This window comes from Alosa alosa, chromosome 14, assembly GCF_017589495.1.
Source record: "Alosa alosa isolate M-15738 ecotype Scorff River chromosome 14, AALO_Geno_1.1, whole genome shotgun sequence".
Classification (NCBI taxonomy): domain Eukaryota; kingdom Metazoa; phylum Chordata; class Actinopteri; order Clupeiformes; family Clupeidae; genus Alosa; species Alosa alosa.
Genome location: NC_063202.1, coordinates 33,221,272 through 33,246,175, shown reverse-complemented (window position 1 = coordinate 33,246,175; position 24,904 = coordinate 33,221,272). Strand labels below are relative to the sequence as shown.

General features: G+C 39.4%; 1 protein-coding gene across 1 annotated transcript in view; it reads left to right on the top strand.

Annotated features, from left to right (window-relative positions):
* vps13c (vacuolar protein sorting 13 homolog C) overlaps nt 1-24,904 on the top strand; it is a 382,259-nt gene that overhangs the window by 91,549 nt on the left and 265,806 nt on the right. Inside the window, 6 exon segments of the mRNA XM_048262721.1 lie at nt 3,164-3,335; nt 5,988-6,050; nt 7,737-7,884; nt 19,793-19,887; nt 23,424-23,566; nt 24,017-24,209. Of these exon segments, the coding sequence (XP_048118678.1) occupies nt 3,164-3,335; nt 5,988-6,050; nt 7,737-7,884; nt 19,793-19,887; nt 23,424-23,566; nt 24,017-24,209 (814 nt within the window).

The window sequence follows — 24,904 nt, the reverse complement described above, 5'->3', positions numbered from 1 at the left end:
GTAGAGACTGAGCTGAAACAGGATTTCCGCCTCAGCAGAAGAGCGATGCACAGTTTAATGAGGCTTTTGCAAAGGGAGCAGGACCATGGCTGGGGTATTGAGATGGAAGTGCTCATATACACCTTTTGGCTGGCACATGGACTTTGGCTGGCACATGGACTATAGGGTGGTGTGCCGTGTCTTTAATGTTCCAAAGCCTACAGTTCACCGCCTCGTCCACAAAGTGGCCCAGAACATATGGGACAATCTGGGTAGAGCAATCCGCTTCCCTGCAACAGTGGACCTGCCTGCAGTTGGTCAGGGATTTGCAGACATTTCACGAACCCCTGCATTCCACAATGTGGTTGAAGCAATTGATGGCAGCCACGTACGGATAAAACCCCCAAATTGTCACAAATTAGATTATTTGAAGGTTTTACTCCATCAACATGCTAGCAATATGTGACTCGAATGGCAGGTTTCTGGACATTTATGTGGGGTACCCGGGGTCTGTTCATGACACACGCATCATGAAAAACAGCAGTTTTTATACCGCGGGACGGTATCCTCCAACGGGCTACATCATTCTGGGTGATGGTGGGTATCCCTGTTTGGCAACTCCAATTTGCCTTATCACCCCATTCAAAGAGCCAGTGCAGGGACCAGAACAGCGGCGATTTAACCACTATCACTCAAAGGGGCGCAGCATAATTGAAAGGGCGTTTGGCATGATGAAGACCAGGTGGAGGTCAACACTTTTCAGAGCTGTGGAGGTGAAGCCCACATTTGCACCACAGGTAATTGCTTCCTGTGCATTCTTGCACAATGTGTGTATGGACAATGGTGACACATTGACTCCAGATGAAGACATTTTAAGGGATAGGTATGACCCCCAACCTCCCCATGAACCAATGGCATACAACGAAACCTCTGGGAATGACATAAGAAACAGACTGGCTGCCCTAGTTTCAGGCAATGTGCAAGCCCCATGAACATGAAAGGTGTCATGCATGTAAATATGTTGTAGTTATCTTATGTTATTTTTGATGGTGGTGGTGAATATGAATGCAGATGTTCTAATCTGCGTACTACTTAGTACTGTCTGTTTGCAATAAATATTTTTTATACACACTGCAGGGTGTTTTGTATCTTTTTCAGTTATTACGGTTTTGAATTTCATTGATGTTCAGAAACAATGTCTTTGTTAACCAAAATCTCTTTATTGCCCAATAAAATGAACACAACGGGCAAACGCATTATATAAAAAATAACACAGAACCATTACAAAAATAACTTAAATGGCACACATATTAAAAAGGCACTGAAAAGTATAAAAAACAAGGCACTGAAATGTATAAAACTGAGAATGTGCAAATAGCAAACATAAAACAAAAAACAAAACTACAGCTTATCTACCATTTTTTCAAAGAGGTTCAAGAACCTCTCTGTTTTGGCCTCACTCTCCTCATGGCGCCTCTGCTCTTTATGTGACTCCTCAGTGAGGTAATCAAGGACAGGGTTGTTCCTCTTTCTCTTTTTTTTGGGTGAGGGAGTTGGGGGGCTATCCATGGCAGAGGTAGAGGGGTGAGACATGGCTGCAGAGGTAGAGGGTCGAGACTGAGGTGAGGAGGTAGAGGGCTGAGACTGAGGTGCAGAGGTGCTGGCAGCAGATGAGGGCTCAACAATCTCCTAACAGAACAAGATATCTTGATTACAATCCACAAATTCTGTTGCTATAATGTTGCTATATATATATTATACTGCATTACATACCATGAGGATTGGTGTGGGATCCTCATAAAAGGAGGCCACCACCACAGGAGGGTCGACTGAGGGCCTGTCACCCAACACCTCATGCATCTCCTCATAATACTGCCAGGTCGCAGTGGTCACTTCCCCTCTGTCTGTTTCTGACCCTGTTTTAGGAGTTCATAGCTCCTGGAAGGACACACAGCACACACAAAAGTAAATAATAACAAATACATTATGCATTCATTGCCCTGCATTGAAGATGTAAGGTTTTTCTTTAATGGAATATCACATACTTTGTATTTTTGTTTCAAGTTCTCCCACTTCTTTGAGGCCTGTTGGCCATTGACCCTTCCCTCCAACCCCATTTCTGTAATCAGTGTCCTGTAGCATAACCAACAACAATGTACAGGTGCATGAACAGGAATGAATGACACATTATTGCAATAACAACAATACAATTATGAATGGCTACAACATTGAATGCATGACTCACTCCCACATTTGCTGTGCGGCGTATTTTGACTTCAGAGATTTCTGCTCGTTTGCGTGCCGAAAACGTATCAGCTGCCATGTTTCCTCCGGCGTCCCTGTGTGATAAAGGGCGATATATGTAAATGTGTAAAAATGTCTTTAGTTGTCTACACTGATATCAAACGGAATTTGCTGCTAATTGAGTTTAGTAAACTAGACATGCATGGAGTTCACTGCGCCGGGATTAGTGTGTGCTTCACCTCACTGTGTGTTCACTGTGTGCTGAGTGTGTTTCACTAATTCACGGATTGGGATAAATGCAGAGACCAAATTTCCCTCATGGGATGCCGACCTACCCGCAATCTGCAATATTACCTGGAAATCTCACCCGCACCCGCCTGACACACGAGTCAATAAGCTGGTCATAAGTCGGCCCGGGCATCACTATTGTATTTTAAATGGTTCAAGTTTAGACGCAGAAAAAAGTTGTCAGAATAATAATTATAATAATAGATAATAATAAAAATAAGAAGCCTGGTTATAACCGTTTGAACATGTATGTATACTTTAGAGTTTATTTCAAGAATCATTGAGCAACCAAGGGGAGAGCATGTAAGACTTCTACAGTAGTTTACAAGGAGTTGCAGTAGGGGATCAAGAGAAGTTGAGAAGCATACTTTATTTTCCCCATTACCATGTAGTGGTCATATTATGAACATATATTGTACATCTAGTTGAGATGAGGTTGTCATCTTACTTCATAAACCCCCTGTAGGAAAAAAATGAAGCAAATTATTAGATTGACAAGTAAAAAAAGTTGAACATAAATTGGACTCTGAAGAGTTAAAATAAACAATAAGCAAAAATGTGTTACTGTTGATGTGATGTGGGAAGTTTCAATGAAGAGACATGAGACATACCTCATGTTCCTTTGCTACTTTATTTTCTTTTGTACACCCAGGTGGCAGTATGGTATTCAGAGTATATTGGAAGTACACATACGAAGACTGAAAGAGATGTGGAGCTGGCCTCATATCAGACAACATCGTCAGCATCTTCGTGCATACAGAGTCATCTACAAAAGCCATCTCATTCAAGGCAAAACAAAGGGTGACCGGGACACACAGATAAAGGTTTGCATATACTGTATAACGCAGGGGTGGGCAAACTGTGGCCCGCGGGCCGCATCCGGCCCGCCAAGCACTTTCATCCGGCCCGCCGAGCATTTCATTTAGTTATCAGGCTGCTCGCTATTTTTTTCCTGCGATAGAGACGACGTTGGTTAGCTTTACTGCAAACTGCTTTTCACTCTCCTTAGAGAACGTTTACAATGTCAATGTCAAAACATCATGTTAAATAGAGATAACATCATGTTAAACCAAGTTATCTCCTTTGCAGCAGATCTAACGTGAACATGCGATTCATTTAATTGGGAACGCGTCTCCACTCACGAGAGGGAGAGAGAGCCGCAGGTTCCAGCTGGCTTGTCATTGTTGATAATTGATATCTCCTTCTTATAAGAAACTTTTAAAAGGAAATCATGAAGGCAGCAGTAGTTCCCACTACTGACCATTTAAAAAGTGTGAGAGGGCCATACCGTAGCAGGCAGAAGATCATTGAGAAATAAACGTGAATTAAAGCGACTGTCTTAAAGCGACAGTGTTAAACAGCATAAAATTAGCAGTATTTTTAAGCAATTAATATTTTAAAAGAAATATTTTGTCATACTAAATTATAGGCTATTAAAAATGTATTTATGTATTTTATGTTTTTATGTGTGTGTCGTGGGGGGGGGGGTGGTTTGTGCGGCCTGCCGGCCAATTTTTCAAACCCAGTGTGGCCCTTGAGCCAAAAAGTTTGCCCACCCCTGGTATAAAGTGTAATTCCAATAGTAGATTCCAAAATTGACCCAAGGGTGTTTTTCTGCATTAAAACACATCAAATAAGCCGAGAAGACAGTATTTTTCGTTGATCAACCACTACAGAGCTTGCTCCGGTATATACTGTAGCCCCAAGTAGCAAACTGTGGATTAGCTAAGGGCCATGAGCGAAACGCTTCCCAAATAGCATTTTTTTGACCAGTAATATTGTTCAAAACAGCATCAAACCTCGTCAGTAGCTTGCTCAAGGTCTACACATAAAACGAAGCACCAACAACGTAGTTAATAAACCCGGATTAACATGTACAGATATGTGCAATATAGTAGCATATAGTGTCTAAACAGCATCCTAAATAAGTCACTGAGGGCTTGGCAGGGAAGAGCTGCCCACCAAGGCTGATACTATAATATTTCATGTGCATGAGGCCCATATAGCATCACAATGAATAAACATAACCTGATTATACATCATATACATCAGGTATGCAACCTACATAAATATGTAGGTTACATACCTGATGTCACTGAGCTGTCAAAGATGCTACGGAACCATCTCCATACGTTATCGCTAATTAAACAAAGCTGACTGGTGTTAACACATAGCCATAGTTGCTGTTAAAATGCCTACTAGCGCTGGGAATCTACAACACAGACATAATGTAGCCTAACATGTTCAAAACTATTGCATGTTATGGGAGAAGACATGACATTTCTTGAAGCATTTGGGAACACACTGACTTAACTGGAAAGTAGAGTCCCTATTAGATTAGTTTGCTTGCAAATGCAGTTGTCCATGACCTGGCAGTTCTACAGTATGGCAAGCGGTTTTAACATACCTTATGGCAAACCGCCTACAGTGGGTAAACTTGAAAGCAGAGCTTACCATTGTGTGTGCATCCATGGCAAGCTGTTTTAACATTTAAATGTATTATGCGTAGGAGCAATGAGATATTGATAGTAAATTGAATATAACAGTTCAATGTCATGTTCAAATTTGTCTTATCAATAAAGAAAGCAATTCATGCTTTAGACCATTTTCATTTAAAAACATGAACCGGCACCGTTTTAAAAGTATCGATTTAGCACCGATATCGGATAAAACCCAAACGATACCCAACCCTACCAATGAATCATTCTTTAGGACATGATGCGAATAATTTAGTTAGTCATGTAAACTGAGCTAGCTAGTATAGCTAGATAGTATAGCAACTATAGTTGAAGGACTTCGCTTAAACTTAATATACTATTGCAAGTTCACTTGAGTATAAACTATCCACTTTAACTAATGTCAGTGATGTTATTCAGCTAGTTGTCATTCAAAAGAAATTGCACTTCTCCATTTAAAATGTTACTTTAGCTAGGAGGCTAGCTAGCTTCCTAGCAACCGGGCAGTAACTGACAGCAGCATGGTCTGATATTAAGTTGTTTTTTTTAAAATCCGAACCCTAAAAAATTACACTATTAGGCTAGACATGATCCTAAACACTTAGATTATGACAAAGGTTTCCAAAAAACCCTCAACAAATCCAGAAAGACATAATGACCAATTTATTAAAATAAAAATTCCACGTTAAAATTAAAATTCCAATTCCAATTAAAATTCCACATCTCCCATTGCCATTAGTGCAGAGAGGGCTTATTCTGGTCTGCATAAAGGGGGATTTCCCCCCCTCCCCCTTGCAATAATCGAACGCGGAAGTTGTCGAACGTTTGCGCCTCTCACTCCGCTCTAACCCTCTCTGCTTGGGCTATCATTATGTCTGTCAACAACATTTAAGTATGTTTGTGTTTGTATGTATGTTCAAATATGTGATGGCAATTTCTGCTTTCAAAAGACTATGCATAGTGTGTTTTTGGATGTCTGTGTTTCATCAAAATGCTGTTTTATCTCTATTTTCTTTTCAGGAGCTGGAAAAAGTTCTAGATGTGTTTAACATTACAATGGCACGCCAACAAGCCCATATGGAGGTGAGGCTTAACATCGATCCATGCATTTACTGCAAGTATTTTATAGTGTTAACAATAATGATAATCTTTATTTATATAGCACTTTTCAAAAGCTAAGTTACAAAGTTCAGCTGTACAAAGGCAGCAAAATCAAGCAGACACAAAAGTAATTCATTTTCAAATAAAAAAGTAAAACGGTTAGATTAGCGTAAAACAAAACATCATAACTCCATAATGTCATACAAGTTTAAGGAAAACAAATAATATTTATAAATAATATTTATGTGAGTAAAGTCAATGCAATCTTTTAGAGATGGTCAAATTTAAACCTAGGATAGGCTTTCCTATAAAGATGTGTTTTGAGGAGGGACTTAATGACTTGGTTAATCTGACATCCTCTGGTAGATCACGCCAAAGCTGCAGGGCCTTCAATGCAAAAACTGCTTCTTTTAAGACGTCTCATGAAAACAAGCAAATTTGGCTGCCAGTGCGTTGAGCAAATTTGTCTTAAGACTCCTTAAGATTTTGGGCGAACTTTATTCGAGATTTTATATGAGCTTTGCCCATCGCCCATAGAGCTTTGACTGGTGAAGAACTCGGGCAATAGTTGTTGTATGCAGAGTTTCACCCATCTCAGCAACTGAAGCTTTTAACTCCTTGAGACTTGTCACAGGTGCCTTGATGCCCCCCCCCCCCATATTCTGGAACGGTCACTCAGTTTGTGGTAATTGCAAGTGAAATTGTCTTTTTTTGATCAGTCCTTTATACCAGTGTGTTTACATCAGTTCTGGTATCTTATGTGCATCACTCATCTAAGTTTGCATTATTACTATTATTCACACAGTGAAATTCATAATCATACAATGAGTACATGCTCAAAGGAAAACACATAATTTTAATGGGTGACCATTACAGGTGAAAAAGCTCATTTAAAGCTAATTAAGCCAGTTGTTGGCCATATTTGCTAATGTTTTCAGCATCCCATTTTTTCCCCTTCCCATGCATTTGGTAGCCTGATGTAGTCATACTCAATTCTAGTCAGAATTTGAGTCTGATACTGCTTTAATGGGATGTTATTATGGGGTGTGTTTCAACCAACACGGTGAAAATGACTCAATTGGATGAGACGCAACCAATTAGAACAACAAAATAGCATATTGTGAATCCGTAACCAAAACATCCTTCTTCTCGCTGTTTTAGTTTTGTTTCGCTTTCGATCATTTTCAAGTTATCAAGTTATTACACAAGTTATTTTCAAGTTATCAAGTTATTACACTCTCATAGGCTAAATTGTTGCCTACAACAGACGCAACAGTGACATCTAAATGTAGGCTATAGCTTCTCTAGAGACAACAAGTTTTTTGTGTAAACAAAATCAACTGAACCGCGCTCAGGTGACATGATCGACAAGGCATTGTTGCTCATCTTTGAATCATTGAATAAAACCTGCCCATACAATTAGATTGGTGCGAACTGCTTTGGTTCGGGCATAGTCAACTTCTCAATGGAACAAGTCCAGACAAGGGCTGGCTTTCCAGGCTAGCCTTTTGGTACACTTTGCCCATTTTAATTGCAGCATAGTGGTCTATTAGGCCAACCAGGGTGTAATGTCCAGTTGACTTCACTTCTCCTCCTTCAAGTCCTATGGGATTACTCTTTTTTATTATTATGTGTGCATGTGCATAATGCTTTGTTTCTGTACTTTAGGCCCTTAGGTCAGGGCAAAAGGTGGTATGCAAAAGGGGAAGTGCCCAGAAGCAGAGTGGGGGATTCTTCAGCAGCCTTTTCTGGCGGAAAGAAAGTGGGAAGAGAAAAGAAGGGGATGATGAGAAGGAGGAGGACACAAAGTTAAGAAGTGAGTATGCTTTCTGATCAGTGATGAACGGTATACAGTCTTCTTGGTGCACCAAGCTAACAATTTTGCACCGGTATGGGATTTTTATAATGGTGGGTTGGTGAATGGTATGGTTATAATGGTGGTAATGTGTGCTTGCGCCAAACATTTCGAACTGGGGCTTGTGTGAGCTTAAAAACAGGCATGATATCGCTGTTTGTAAAGGTATTGCTGTGCGATCACAGACCTTCTCTCTCTCTCTCTCTCTCTCTCTCTCTCTCTCTCTCTCCTTCTCCTTCTCTCTCCCTTCCTCTCCTGCTCTCTTAGTGGCCCTTTCCCACAGCTCTGGTAATAATAACATAGTAACAGCTGAACAGCTGAAACATCAAGTTATGCTAGAATTAGGGCAGATGAGAAAAGAAGAAAATTCAGGTAATCAGGTCTTCTATCAGGGTATCAGCAAGCATAGAGACAGGCAGACATCATACTACACAGTGTGTAGTAGGCCTGATGTGATGGTAACAGTAATATCTGCATAATGTGTGCGGCCATTAGTAAATACAGTATTCAGAAATACAGTATTTTTTTTACTTTTCTGTTTTCTTATAGTAATATTTTTTCTGTTGTGATATGAAACAATAAGCTATTTTAATCAGTAGGATGTTAAGAAAGTGTTTGTGTACTGAAAACCTTCAATATATTCATGATAAAATGTTTAATCTATTTGCCTCTGAATGTACAATAAAATATAAACCCAAACTGTGAGGCGCGCCTCACCTGGGGGGCGCATTATTTGGCGCCCCCCATTCAGTAGAGCATTTAGTGGTCTCACCAATCCCAGACGTTCACATTGCATGTTTGTTTGTAATGGATGCAACCGCGAGATACGCGCTTCACCATGACGGCAATGAGTTGTTAACAGACATGAACCAAGACATATAGCCCAGCAGCAATCTATCTAAAATAACACATACTTGAAGTACCATTCATGATATTGATTGTCAAATATTGAAGTTGTGGGAAGTTTACATAATTTAAGCTGTAGGATCTTTCATTCGTCCCGCATGCTGTTTCATTTGTCCCAGCCAGGAGGGACGAATGAAACAAAACACACGTTCGACTTCTCCTTTCATAACTCTTGAAAATATTAACTTTCAGTGTTTTACGATGTCTTTGTAAATTACGTTTAATTAAAAAGTGTTTCATTCGTCCTGGTTCTCCCCTATGCTCTGGCTCATAGGCGCCGATACCGTGGGTGCTCGAGCGACAGAAAATATCGAGCACCCACGTGTGCCAGCTTACAGTCCTGGCTAAATTTACATTAATTTAAAATCAAACATCGCAGTTGATGTTAAATTCAGCATCTCTCATAATGTGATGTCGATCAGTTGTTGTCAATCCCCTACTCCATATCCTAACCACCAATGAGAGCGTCTCTCGTATGAAAATTCCTGACACTTCCCACCTGAAGAATTAACGCAAGGCCTTATCGGGTCTTCAGCCCCGAATGTTTAAGATGTATATAGCCCTGAATATCATTTTAAAAGTAGTCTGATTGTTTTGTGACACAGCTAAACACTGGTACCTCATAGAACAGCTATAACATAGCCTAGGTTGTCGCAACTCGCAAAAGTAAAGCAGATAGAAAGAACTCACGCAAATCTAGCCTACAACACGCAGACAGCTTCATGCGCAGGGGAGAGAGAGCGTGTGCACAGGTGTTTTATGATTGTTGGCTTCTGGTGGTATCTTGCTAATTCACTGAAGAAAGACTTATGATTATGGATAGAAAGAACATTCTGAAAAGGAAATGAGTAAGGCAATGAGGAGCAATGCTATAGTTGAATACTCATGTTGCTGTATCAGCAGATGAAAAGGACCTGAGAGTGCCACTGACGACGTCACTGCCTCATAGGCTCACAGGTTGGTGAAGGAGAAAGCTACATCTAGCTGAGGCCAGTGACTATGCTTTTGTGAGAAGGCACACCATTCATAGGCCTAAGAATATCCGTGGCAGACCTTTACAAAAAATATGATACCATACACGCCTTTTACACCAGTGTAGGATATGGCAAAGTTTGAGAACCACTGCCTCCACTTACTGTCAGCTAATGTGCGCTTCTGGATGGATAGGCTATTTCTCGTTTTTTTTAACGCCGTGATGTCAAAACAAAATATAATTTCTATTTATAAAAACAAAGCAAAGTGTTTTTTCCTTTTAGTTAGATTCATCTAATTTTCGGGAAAAATATTAAACCCTACAGCAAGTAACCTGCCTTGGTAGGGACGTTTGAATCATGTAAATCTGACATCAATCAAATCAACTGAAACACTTCAAAATAAACGTTAAAATAAATCCCAGTGTTCTGTTTTGTAAAGGTTGCATTATTTACCTAATTTACATCTGCATTGGATGACTTTTTTACTGGAAGTGACCGAAATCCTATTTTTAATCTATTTCCTAATGTTTCGGGCCTACCCGTGCGCGCCCTTTTCCTCCTCTCTCAAGTTTAAAGGGTAACCGTGACTGGTGGTCTATTTTAAACAAAGGATGAAGCAGAGGTTGGTGTGAAAAAGAAGAGGACTTTTATTTGGTCCAGTAAACAAAAGTACAAAAGTAGCCTACAAAAGTAGCCTACAAAAGTGTCAATAAACAATGCAAAATTACAAATGTCAATAAATGGCAATAATAAAGTGTCGTCAATAATAAAATGTCCATAAGGCTAAAGGCTCTTAAATTTACAGCAGAGAGAATCCTTGGGATTGGGAAGTCTTGCATGTTGTACACAGTAATTCGTTGATCTTGTCAACACAGTCTTTCATTTCCTTCCTGTCCACATCCTGTCCATTTTGGGTAGGCCTAGGAGTTGCATGACCAACTTTTAAACATTTCTCGGGGGAGAAACCCCTGAATCCCCTCTTACATAGGACATTTCATGTCTGTGCTCAAGTCTCCAATGTGTTGAGCTCCTAGCAACGTGCCTGCCTAGTCCTACCTTGCGCAAAAGCTCAATTTAATTGTAAATTCTGTGCAACATATGCATACTTTGCTATTGTTTCAACCAGCCTGTTGTCCATAGCCTGTCGAGAGAGTGGCGCCGGAACGATTTTAAGGCTATTTCGCATAGGCTACTCAATAGTGCTATTTCACACGCATTATAGCGACCCCCACTCACCGGGGTTAGTTGGAAGGTGTTAATAGACGATTGGCGTAGCCTACAGTGGGCATCGCTTTCAAATGGCCACTTCAGTCGCGCATTACGAAGCGTGAAGCTGCGTGAAGCTTTAGTACCACTTTCAGCCACTGTGCGTCGCTCTGCCACTGTACATCGCTGACTGCCGCCCCTTCTGAAAAAGCAGGAGGCTACCTTTAAACATAATTGTTATCGAGAGGAATCCCAGCCTACGAATTCAATAACAAAATAAATCATGCATAATTAAACATTACCTCGATTAAGGCTACTTGGGTATGGCTTAAGACTTGACTACACGGTGGTAGCGAAAATCGAAATCTGCTTTTGATAGCCTACCGGTGCCGCTCCACAAAACGAAAAAATATCTTAATTTGCTGTCTACGTTATTGTCAGTGTTGGGGGTAATGCAACTACGCAAATCAAAACAGTGTCTTTATTTGCCCTACTTCTTGACTGCAATGTAGTCAATTGACTGCTTGACATGTCATCTTTATTTTTCTGTACAATAAACAAATACATCTGCTTTATGCCGCAGAATTACATTTATATTTGGCTGACTGCAGACGTGCCACTTCACTCCCCATATTCCAAGATTAAGATAGTAGCCTATACAAAAAGCACTTCATACTATCATAAAAAGTTTTTAAAACGAATAGCTATTTGCAATTTGACAAAACACTGGTCCTCATTTTGCGAATGCGAGGACGAAATGAGCCTGTTGCATTTAGTTAGATGTCCGAGTCACGCATAATGTTTGAAAACCACTGGCTCGTAATCACAATAATTTAACACACGACAGTTGGATAGCCTACTTAATCATGTCCCCATGCCTACATTTTTGTGAGTAGCATAGAGATCATTAAAAAACAATAAAGTATGGCTCTCCGTTTGGGACATCGAAAATTTATACTGTTCATAGCAGCGAGAAGCCTTTATTGTGTGACAGAGCAGAAGTGGGGCTTTCCAACGAGACCACGCACTTGTCTGTACGTTAAAGTATGGTTTAAAAAAAAGATTTAATAAAATCATGAAATTAAATCAAATTGGATCATATTTACAGTCTCTGCGTTCACCTGCGCACCTATTACTCTCGCTTAAATTACCCGCGAACCCGTGAACGCATAGATATGCTTGCCATCATCAGCTGAAAGAGGAGACACAGGGCTATCCATTGGTACCAAGTATGTCAATCCTTCTGGCTTATGAAAACAAACAAAATAATAACGTCATGTACAAAAACCAACGCTGCACACCCATTACTCTCGTTTGAATTACTCGCAGACCTGTGATAGATATGCCATGCATGTCAGATGAAAGCGGAGACACAGAGCTATCATTTGATACCAAGTAAATCCTTTTGGGTTATGAAACAAACAAAGTGACAGCAAAATAATAATTTCATATAGCTCGACTTACCTCACATTTTTGTCTGTTTTTGTGGCAAAGCATGTTTATAATACAACGCTATTGTGTGTTTCTCTATGGCAAAGTAATAGTAATAGTAAGGCATAATCCGGTTTTGAGATCCTATAACAAATAACAATGATCATCAGTAATATTCGACCATTAATTTGTGTAAATGGGCAAGCGTGACCACCTTGATTGGCTGATTTTAACGCGGGCATGATTCCAAACACCTCCCTTACGATGATGAGTGACAGGTGACAGGTCTCAGAATGCGTGCGCTACACAAGGACGGAAGATGATGAATAACTGGGGCCGTAGGCTATTCACAAAGGCTTTTATCTTACCCCTAGGAGTAGGCTACTCCTAAATCGCACTAAAAGATTTTAGCTTGGAGTTTTCTCTTAAAAGTTATTCACAAAGCCTTTCAAACAACTCCTAAACTAGGAGTGAGTCTTCGTTGCTATGGATGACGTCATTACTCATGCACAAGCTTGACTGAAGTGACCACCTTGATTGGCTGACGATTGTAACGCGGGAATGATTCCAAACACCTCCCTTCTGATGATGAGTGACAGGTGACAGGTCGGAAAATGCGTGCGCTACACAAGTAGTGTGAAGGACGGAAGATGATTAATAACTGAATAAAAAGGCCTAGCCTAAATGAATAAAGAGTAAGGCAAAACAAATAGCCTAGTAGCCTAATGAAACATAGGCCTATGGATTGATGCAGTAGGGTAGACTGAGTAGCCTACAGTTGAGACATGTGTACAGTTGAGACACCTTAAATATCTTGCTTGCACAGCAAGCCCAAGTTGTGATTTTTGCTATGCACATGCATATTAGTGCCCTCTTTGATCATGGAAAATTTGAACAACACAAGTATCTCCCATCCAAGGATATCGGCAAATGTTTTTTTTCTAAAGTAAGAATTTCACTTCACCATGCACCTTCGACAATGAATACCTCATTACAATTATGTTACTGTTAAACGTAACTGGTATCATTACAAACATTATTCTGTGTCCTAAAAACTGGCATATTTTATGGCATTGTGTCATGTAAGGTCGTTGCAAAATCTAAAGAAATGTGTGAGGTGGTCAACGGGGGACAATTGAGACACACATTGGATTGTGTTAGGCTACTTGAACATTCCATTTGTAGGCTGCTGTTCGCTATCTGTTCCTGTGTCACATTTTGTTCATGATGTATACGCTAATTTAAATGAAATGAATTAATTTGAACTACAAACACTTTGCAATTGCTATGTTTTTATTTATTCAACTTTCCAACTAACGGTTAGTTAACTATACATCATTAAAGATGGGTGTCTCAACTGTACCAGGTAGGTGTCTCAACTGTACTCTATAGGGTACAGTTGAGACAGTCAAGACAAAAAATGCACCTTATGTTTATGAGCTAATTGTGGAAAATATAAACTACTCATGGGTATTATTGATTTATAATATTTTAGTCTACAAGCTAAGGTAATGGCATGTGGAATGTTGTGTGGAAAATCACTTCTTTTCAGTATCTATTTTTTGTTTGATTTTGTGTGGGAAAAGTGTCTCAACTGTACTCAGTCTACCCTACCTTTGCAACATTATTAAATTAATCTGTCACCATATGCTAGGCTACGTTTGCAAAGAGGAGAACATTTTAATTTGATTCACAATTAAACGTTACATTTAATTTACATGTTAACAATTAGTAGTTTTGGTTGTTGTTGGTGGCGTTATTGCATCCCTTTTATGAATGCAAAATTGTTCCCTCGCGATTGGAAGCTCCTGTTGCCGTATAGGCTACGCATTTTAAAACAATGCAACGTAAAATGCCACAAAAAGCTGTTTATGAATAGGTCTTAGTGAGTTAGGAGTCCTCTCGACTTCTTTTAAGCTGTCCCAGACTTAGGTGCTACTTTTAGGTCTAAAATGCTTCGTGAATTACTTTTTTTGAAAAAATTAGGAGTCCTAAAGTTAGGAGTGACATGCCCATTATTTTTAGGAGTTGCTCCTAAATTCGCCAGTTAGGAGCTACTTCTAGCCTTAAAATTCTTTGTGAATACGGCCCCTGAATAAAAAAGGCCTAGCCTAAATGAATCAAGAGTAAGGCAAAACAAATAGCTTAGTAGCCTAATGAAACATACGGATTGATGTAGTATCTTTGTAACATTATTAAATTATTCTGTTATTATGCCTACGTTTGCAAAAGAGAACATTTTAATTTGATTCACAATAATGTTACATTTAATTTACATGTTGACAATGATTAGCCTAGTTTTGGTTGTTGTTGGAGGCGTTATTGCATGTTAGTTGCCTACAATGCAAAATTGCTTCCTCACGATTGGAAGCTCCTGTAGCTGCATAGCATTTCAAAACACGGCAAAATGTCGCAGGTTTGTGAATAGGTCTGTGAGTTAGGAGTCCTCTCGACTTCTTTTAAGCTGTCACAGAGGTGGGAAGGTGTGATTTGTTTGGGGCAGGGCCGGATTAACGGCACAAATGTCTGATGGCCCCCCTTCCCCCCAGCCAACGTGAATCGGGTGGTCAGTTAATAGGCCTATATCGTGAAGATTTTTCCTGCCATCTAAGGCATGAGCGCATCTGTGAGGCCAAGCCTCACCAAGTAGCTTGTTTGTTTACAACTAACATTCCATTTAATTAAACTGCTTTATAGGCTATGCCGAAATAGTTTTCAACATTTTGAATATTAGTGTCGGGTGAAATTGAAATGTTCTCAAAGTAGCCTTATGGCTGAAAGCTGCTTGGGATCCCCCCCGTCAAGCAATATAACCATACAAGCGCGCTTCCTGCACTCATTGTTTCAAAAGGAGTAATTTTGGCTTTGTCAGAACTGAAGAGCTGTGGACGGCACGCACGGCATGCCCAATGACCATAAATTAACGCAACGCAACACAACACAACACAGACCCCGCTTCTCTCGCGTCAGTCACTGACATGAACGAAACACAGAACCCGCTTCTCTCACGGCAGTCACTGACAGTAGCCTAGAATAAATGCATGGGGAAAAACACTTCCCCATGACAAAGACATCGTAAAACACTGAAAGTTAATATTTTGTCACTAGCAACATACATCTGTCCTTTGTCAAATGTGTTATGTTCCAAGTAGCCTATGCGTAATTCTGCTTCATAAAGTTAAACAAATACATTTGCTTATTTCACAGAAAAATATAAATAGCCAGTTAGGGTCTACAGTGCATAGTTGGTAAGTTATGGTAGGCCAACTTGGAGTGAACATACAAACAGGGGAAATTCTTTCTCTAGTAGCTGAGTAGCCTGATGGTAGGCAGGTGCGCACGTATAAGGCCGAACATGCAAGCGCCAATGAATCGTGCTTTCACGACAATCACGCCGTTAAACTTAAATAGGTTAACATCACTCTGTTCGCCTTCAAGCAAGGAAAACTATGATTTGAAGACATCTGTTTCGTTGAAAGGGCAAGGGGGTAGCAACAGGGCAACACAGAGACAGGCCCGATGGCAGGGCTGTTATGAGAGTATTAAAATATAGGATATTCTACGGGAAAACATTAAAACGGCAAGACAGCGGGGGAAAGTTAAAATACGTGATAAACAGGGGAAAAGTTGGCATGCATTGTTTCGGTCCCCGTGCACAGGGATTATTTGTCATTATTAATCACATATGATTATTTGTGAAATTGTGCAAACAGGTGCAACACATTTGAAAAGGAAGTACTGGGAGCATGCAAGCTCACGGGAAAGATTGATTTAAGAACGTTATCACAGTGTGTGGCTGTGGCGCAAAGCAGCGCGGGCGGAAGACAGCGACAATTGGCAGGGGAGGGCCATGTCTTTTTTAACAATTCTGTCGGAGGGTCATTGAACAATTTCTAGCAGGCAAGGGAGGGTCATGCAACTTTTGACTGAAGCACTCAAAATTCCTCCGGTGGCCCCTTCAATAAATAATAAACAGTCCCTAGATTGCTGCTGGGCTATATGTCTTGGTTCATGTCTGTTAACAACTCATTGCCGTCAAACGCGTAGCCTTTCTCGCGGTTGCATTCATTACAAAAAACATGCAATGTGAACATCTGGGATTTGGGAGAGCACCTGTGATAACAGGACGTAACAGGAAGGCATTTGGCTGAGCAACGGAGGTTAATATGCTCTATATTTTGTCCAAATGATGTCTGTCTATCATCGTTGCACTCGGAGAAAACCAGAATGTTTAATTTGTCCTGCGTTTCTTCTACGGCTGCAAACGGGATTCACTCGCAGTTAACCAAATATTTATTAGGGCAGGGCAGGCATATTTCTGGCTATTAAATTATTTCTAAACCAGTCTGCTAAAGTCTGTACTGAAGTCTGTGTAGGGTTTTCCAGGCTCCATTTCTTTTTACGAGACACCCTGCTCACTTGAGACATCTACCGGTTGGTTGGGTTGTTGCAGCGTCGTTGCAGCGTCACTGGAAAAATACAGATTAAAGTTGCGTGATACCGCGCGCGGACCGCGAGTGAAGCTGGCCAAGTCGAAGCACTGCCCACTGTACAGTGGACTAGGCCTGTCAAAATTTCTCAAAAATGACGTTAAAATTTTCCCTCTAAAATAAACACATGTATTCGAATATATTGGAAAATCTAGGCTATATTATTTGCGCATTATGTCAGTGACACCCATCATGTCATCTTTTTTTAACTTTTTGGAAACTTTTGAATTAACTGAAAGAAGATAAATATTTTTCGTTAGTTTTGGAAGTTTATTGTTACCTAGCCTACTATGGCCAGTTCCGACAAAGCCGAAATTACTCCTTTTGAAACAATGAGTGAGCAGGCCGCGCGTTTGTATGGTTATATTGCTTGACAGGGGGCATCCCAAGCAACTTTCAGCCATAAGGCTACTTTGAGAACATTTCCTAATTCACCCGACACTGATATTGAAAATGTTGAAAACTATTCGGCATTTGCCTATAAGCAGTTTAATTAAATGTAATGTTAGTAATGTAACATTACATGTAATGTAAACAAACGGGCTACTTGGTGAGATGGCACGAAAAAATCTTCACGATATAGACCGTTTTTTGTGGCATTTCACGTCGCAATGTTTTGAAATCCTATGCAGCTACAGGAGCTTCCAATCGCGAGGAAGCAATTTTGCATTGTAGGCATAACTAACATGCAATAACGCCACCAACAACAACTAAAACTAGGTTACTCATTGTCAACATTAAATGTAACGTTATTATGAATCAAATTAAAATGTTCTCCTCTTTGCAAACGTAGGCATAGGCATAGTGACAGATTAATTTAATAATGTTACAAAGATACTGCATCAATCCGTATGTTTCATTAGGCTACTAGGCTATTTGTTTTGCCTTACTCTTGATTCATTTAGGCTAGGCCTTTTTATTCAGTTATTCATTATCTTCCGTCCCTGTGTAGCACACGCATTCTCAGACCTGTCACCTGTCACTCATCATCGGAAGGGAGGTGTTTGGAATCATTCCCGTGTTACAATCATCAGCCAATCAAGGTGGTCACTTCAGTCAAGCTCGTGCATGAGTAATGACGTCATCCATAGCAACGAAGACTCACTGTTAGTTCAGGAGTTGTCATTTTTCCTTACTAAGAGTAGGTCTGAAAGGCTTTGTGAATAACTTAATAAGAGAAACTCCTAGCTAAAATCTTTTATTGCTATTTAGGAGTAAGATAGTGGTAAGATAAAAGGCTTTGTGAATATGGCCCCTGGTGTCTAACCCAATGCATAGCCCATTTACACAAAATAATGGTCGAATATTACTGATGATCATTGTTATTTAAGAACATGCAGTCTTGGCGTGGGGCACCAAAACATCTTGCTTGTAAAAATCATCATACCGCATATTGTGGCGGGTCTGTTATTTAGCCTACTTACTGTAGGCTGCGCAAACCACAGGCCTTTATTTTGGGCAAGCCTGCATTCGAGGCAGGCTTGCCCAATGTTTATGTCTCCTCCTTGCAAACTTGACTAGGCCTATAGCGCAACCATTTACGTCTTCATAAAATAACAACTTGCCAGATATGCCTTCATATCTTTGGGCTTCATTCAGCATTTTGTTCTTCCACTGGAAATGACTCTTCTACATTTTCTGCCTGCTGCATCCTTTCTGTTTTTATTGTTTAGAAAACGTTTGACGTCTTGAGTTAATGCATTAAACATTGTTTGCTGGTAACCCGCCACAAATAGCCTACAGATTCTTGCGTGCATAAATCTCTATTCTCTCTAAAATGTGCCCGTTCTATAGGCTGGCCAAGTGCGTAATTCTGCGGCATAAAGCAGATGTATTTGTTTATTGTACAGAAAAATAAAAATAACCTGTCAAGCAGTCAATTGACTACATTGCAGTCAAGAAGTAGGGCAAATTAATTTACGAAACCAAAACGTGGGTCATAGTTGTCTAAGCTTCTATTGCGTAGCCTGTTAAAACCGTCGCTAGATAGTAGCCTATTAAATCGGCAACAACATTGTTTTCTGCAGAAGCCTACGCTAGGCTACAGATTAATTCTGAACAATTTCTCTACTGGCTCAATTATCAAAAAGGTGCTTTCTCTTCGTCCTCCGCAAATGAAGCAGGTAGTTCCGTATAGAGACGTTAGAATAAATTAGCGTTTGCGATTGACAACGTTGTAATAAGTAGGCTATAACACTAACTTTGCAAAGTTAACTTGAATGCATCAGTTTTAAACAAAGTTGTGTAGGCTACACCGCGCCAGTTGTAGTCCGCATGAACAGTTCTTGCACAAGACACTTTTGATTTTGATTTGCGTAGTTGCGTTAGACAATAACGTAGACAGCCATTTAATATATTTTTTCGTTTTGTGGAGCGGCACCGGTAGGCTATCAAAAGCAGATTTCGAATTTAGTTACCACTGTGTAGCCAAGCCTTAAGCCATACCCAAGTAGCCTAAATCGAGGTAATGTTTAATTATGCATGATTTATTTTGTTATTGAATTTGTTGGCTGGGATTCCTCTCGGTAACAATTATGTTTAAAGGTAGCCTCCTGCTTTTTCTGATGTACAGTGGCAGAGCGACGCACTGTGGCTGAAAGTGGTACTAAAGTTTCACACTGCGTAATGCACGGGGGGGGAGGCCCACATTGATGGAGTTTGGGAACCCATGCTATAGAGGGCTACAGTAAATGAACAAATACTGTGATATACCTTGAAACCGTCAAAATCCTTTTTGGTCATACTAACCAGCGTTATTTTTGATCACCAAATATATTTTGTTAATGAAAATCATGAAGTACAAAATGATTCAAGGCAAGATTCTGTGTGCATAAATACATAGTATGGGTTGTGCATCCACAGGTCTGGAAGCCATCTTAACATCGGAGGAGAAAGAAAAACTCTACACAGCCATTGGTTACAGTGGCAGTTTACATAATCAAGCACTGCCAAAGCAGGTTTGTATAAGTGTCAAAAAGAACAAATCCCTCTGAGAAAATTGTTATTCAGATAAACTATACCAAGTATTAAATTAATGTCAAGGAAAACAAATCTTTGTCTAAAATTCTTATGTCTGTAATGAACAATCAAATTAGAGCATAATATCTCTTTCGTTAGTAGGACAGTTTGTACTGTAGTGGGTGTTTCATGTATAATGTTTCAGTTACATTTAGGACTGCCAAAATAACATTGAAATAACATTGAAGCAACACTAAAGCACTTTTCCTCTGTCGCACGCATGCTATTTGTTTATCTAGCACCGGCTTTGCAAATAATGATGTCCACAGACACGGTAGAGTATGTTGCATAATTTAATGAAAGTATGATGTATTGCGACATCAGAAGCAAGTCAAATTTGTAGTTTCTTATGTCTCATTTCATCGAACTACAGATCCGCTACCTGATCTGGCAAACTTACATAGTGCGGTTATAGCCAATAGAGGGCCGCAAAGCAAATGCAGAAGTGCCGTTCACCCTGTTACGAGTTGACGAACCACTGAAACGATTTTGGAAACATTATATTATGGTACAAAAAACTCCTTAGTGTTGCTTTAATTGTGATTAATTAAAAGAAAAATTGTACATCAAACAATTTAATACAGATCAATCACACCTAAGTGACTTATAACAAGAGAATATATCTATTAATGACAGGACCGTCTGTCTGCCTGTGTGTTTGTCTGTTATTCACATATCTCTGGAACCGTTGTCACAAAGATATTGTTAAATATTGTTAAAAGAAGCCATATTGGGTTTTTGCCACTCTAGCCAGTGTAGCCACTCCTCCCTCTCATACATCACAGTGCAGCACTGAATCAGTGCACATGAGTACAGTATAAAGTCAAGTAACTGCTGTGTAAGCTGTTTAGAAGATAATCATGTCTGGCCTCAACAACATATACTGCCTCTGGATGAGGTTTGGTTGCACACAATTATTCCTCAAATTTTGCAACAACATGCCAGCCCACACTGGTATGCAGTGGCTATTCAAAAGACATAAGATGGTGTGTTCATAAACTGACACTTTGAATTGCCTACTTTGGACTGTCTTTGGACGTCAATTCCGACTGCACGGTTCCAAATCGAAACAAGTGACAATTGGGCCCAAATTTAAGGATGGTTTCAGAATACATTTGAAGAGCATTCTACTCTGGCCACTCAACACTCTGCCACTCTGTGTCTGTAGCTGCTATGTCACCTAGGCTGTAGTAGGAAAGTTGTTGTTGCATCATTGTTGTTTGTCTCTATCAAACATAGTCTTAACTCAAAACAGCTGTTAGGCCTACTGTTAGGCCTAGTCTTTGTCATTTTGATCTGTAACAAATGTCAAATTCAGCCATGCTTAAATTATGTGGGGGTGGGGCTTGGGGTTCTTAACTACATACTGATATGGGAGGGGGTTATATGAATGAGAACTGTTTTAATAGAAGAAACATATTTGACCTAATAATATAAGAGGGAAACAAAGACAATAAACAGATTACTCATGTTTGCTGTGCATCTCAGCTGCTGCTTTTAACTGACTCTCCCATAGCAGTAAGTGCCTCTTCTCCAAGTTATGTCTTTCTGACTGTCCTGTTGATGTGATGGATAGCTAATAAAACTGGTTGGACTGTTCAGTCTCCCCATATGTGTTTATAGATATTGTCCTTCTGTGACAAGCTTGTGAGTCTTGGGAATAATTTTTAATTTAACAGCTGGGTTGAAGGAGCAAATATTCAGTGTCAGAGTTAATGAATTAGCCTAATAGTAGCCAGTAAGTTATCCACTATAGTCAGCAACATAATATTGTACTAGCTGATGTATTAGGCTATTTACTTAAGCCTACATTTGCCTAGCTACATCCAGGCTCCTTACATGCTTGCTAAAAAAATAATGGAAGAGTTTGGGTACACCGTTTCAGCTGTCTTCTGTGCATTAACAACAGTCCTTGTATCAGCGACATGTGTTTTGATTTGCATGCTTTCCCTGCGCACATCTCTACAATGAAACAATACTTTATCGAGGCTAGTCTATATTTTAAATAGGCAATCAATGCATGCTGCAGTGTCAATTTATTAGAAAATTCAGTTTATCAGTTACGCAGGAACGGACGTTTCAGTTATTCAGTAACTGTGATGTAGTTACTGAAAATTAAACTGTAATGTGTTACCTTACTTTGTTACACAATAGAGTAGTTCAGTTGCAGTAATGTGTTATGTTGCAACTTGTTACCCCGAACATTGACATTCAAGTTACAGTGCAGAGGAGACCTTAGCTAGCAATTACTACCGCATCTGTCAATACTATTACTAGAGTCCCTCACAAATAATGAAAGAATTGGGCATACAAACATCTAAATGAGCAGTATAACTCCAAAAAACTGAATCTCAAAATGTAACTCAACGGTTTCTGGCACTTCATCATGATGAAGAAAGCTGAAAGAGCATGGTGGATGCTTTATTTCTGGCATTTTTGCAAAACTGTTGCTTTATGGTTGACATGCTGCTATGCATGAACATTTGTGTGTGAAAATTATTTAAGCTAAATAATAGTCTGCATGTAACCTAAGTGAAATAGCTGACTAATCATGGCAACTATTTGGCATACAGCAAATCAGGTAAAGTACAAGAAACACAAAAAATAATTTAGCTGTTGATCAACATATTTAATTGAATTGGCCCTGTCCCCTAAATTGTCAGGATAGCATCAGCTTTCAAAAGCAGTTTAGTAGTATCATGTTTCTAGCCGAATTTGAAAAGCAGTTATCTGCTCTATGTAGGTACCTCCAAATAAATTGGACTATTTCTTTTGTTTCTCCAATTGTTTTGGTAAATTATGGTTTTGCCGAATATTATTTTGAGCTGTTACACCAAAAAACAGAACATTTTTCTTTGTGTGTACGAGACATAATTCATACCCCTTGCATTTTACTGCGAGGTCCACGGAATGGCACGTGCCCTACAGAAATATTATTCAATTTTACGAGTGAGCTGTTGGGCCCCCCTTGCGATGTGTTTGGCCCCCCCAGGGGTGATGATGTGAGCGAAACATTGTGACTGAAAAGCAGAGCTGTGACAGTGGGAGAAGGGAGAAGAAATAAAATAATATGGTGACTTGACTGCTGTTTTTAATGTATTTTCAAAACATGATGACACCTGCATGTTCCTCGTAAATTGTGATTAGGCCAAGCAGAAGTTCCGTCAAAAGTATATGTAATATATTTTAGGCAAATATATTAAGACATCTTTCTTTTGTTATGCTTTTGTCAGGCTGCTATGCACATCAGAGCTAGTTGAGCAACTACCTGTTGTGAATCAGAGTTGGTGACACCTGATTACCTGATGGCGTAAAACATCTGCCTAAAATTGAAGGCAAAAGACTATTTTAATTTGCTTGTCTGCTTTCACCTGCTGGAGTCCTCCATACAATAATGTGTTTGATGTTGTGTTTCAAACTGATATAGCATTGGTAACTGATGGCTGGGTTATGACTGTATGAATGTATTTTACAGTATGTTGCTGTGATTGTGAGTGTTAAGCTGATGAGGACTTCCATCACTCTGAGAGAGGCAGAAAATGTTCCAGAAATCCTGAAGGTCCAGATGGTTGACCTCACAACTCAAATCTCACAGAGACCAGGAGGTCAGGCCATCAAGTAAGTAAATTTTGGTCAGAAATAGTACAGTGGCAATTATACATCTCCTAGCTAAGCATGAAATAACAACCATATTCATTGGTGATCATCTAAGGCGAGACACTACAGGTAAATAGGGTAACATTTTAAAATAATATACATCACCATGAAACTTCCTCAGTTAATTACTTACACAAGTATTAAAAAAATGTATTACAAGTTTTTGAAATTCTAATGTTTAATTATGCAAATTAGGCATTACCTCAATTAAATATGCTCGATTTTGCATATATTTTCGGTAAATAGATCTGAACATGATAAAGCCAGGTACAATTCTTTTTTTTTCATTTTGTTTGCATCCCTTTATATAGCCAAAACACTCTGATTTCATCACTTAAAGGAGATGTATATATTTTGCCTTTTTCTTCTAAAACAATTATGTCATATTAAAGTTATCTCTATTTATGCTAGGATGGAAGCTGGCCTAGAGCACTGGTATGTGACTGGCTTACAACAGAATGGAGTGGTGCCTTCTATTATTGCATCAATGGGAAGCAACACGTCTTCATTGCTAAATATACTATTCGAAGTGAATCCTGAAGATCAAACTGCTGATCAGCTTCTTTACATCCAATCCCAGCCTGTGGAGATAATCTATGATGCCGTAAGAATCATGCTTAGATAAACAATTATGGTTTGTTCTACAGCACTACATTTAAAGCAAAACATATGCAAAAACAAATACAAACTAGACAAGAAATGGTTAACAAAGTAGAATATCAATCAATTTTGGCTCAACCATAGTACAGACCTAAATCCGTCAAAAAAGGAGCACAAGGCCAGAGTGATGGCAAAAAACTTTTCCTGCCTCAAAACCTGGATTGCTGCTAAAAAGTTGAGGTCCAGAATCATAGTGGAGACATGAAGAGGCTTGGTAGCTTAAAAAGGGTATTAATAATTGTGGACATTCCATTTTTCATAAAAAATTTAAAAAGGAAAACTTTTTTGATTACATGTTTTTACCACATTATCTTACCACACCTTTTGGCATGTGACAATGTAATTTTCAGTCAGAACACACAAATTGGTCAAGAGAAAATCAACATTAAATCTATATTTGCCAGGGGTATGAATGATTTTGTGTTTAACTGTATAAACTAATATGTGTGAACTATAAATGTTGTATACAACTACTGCAATTAGCACATAGCCAAGTTAACACAAGTTCAAAATTCTCCTTCATTAAGCCTTATGGGCCTTTTCGAAAGTTGTTTCAGTATCAACTTGAAATACATAATAAATATATGTATGGAAATCTTTGAAGTTCTTGTTTGATAAACTTGTGCTATCTTGTCTTGT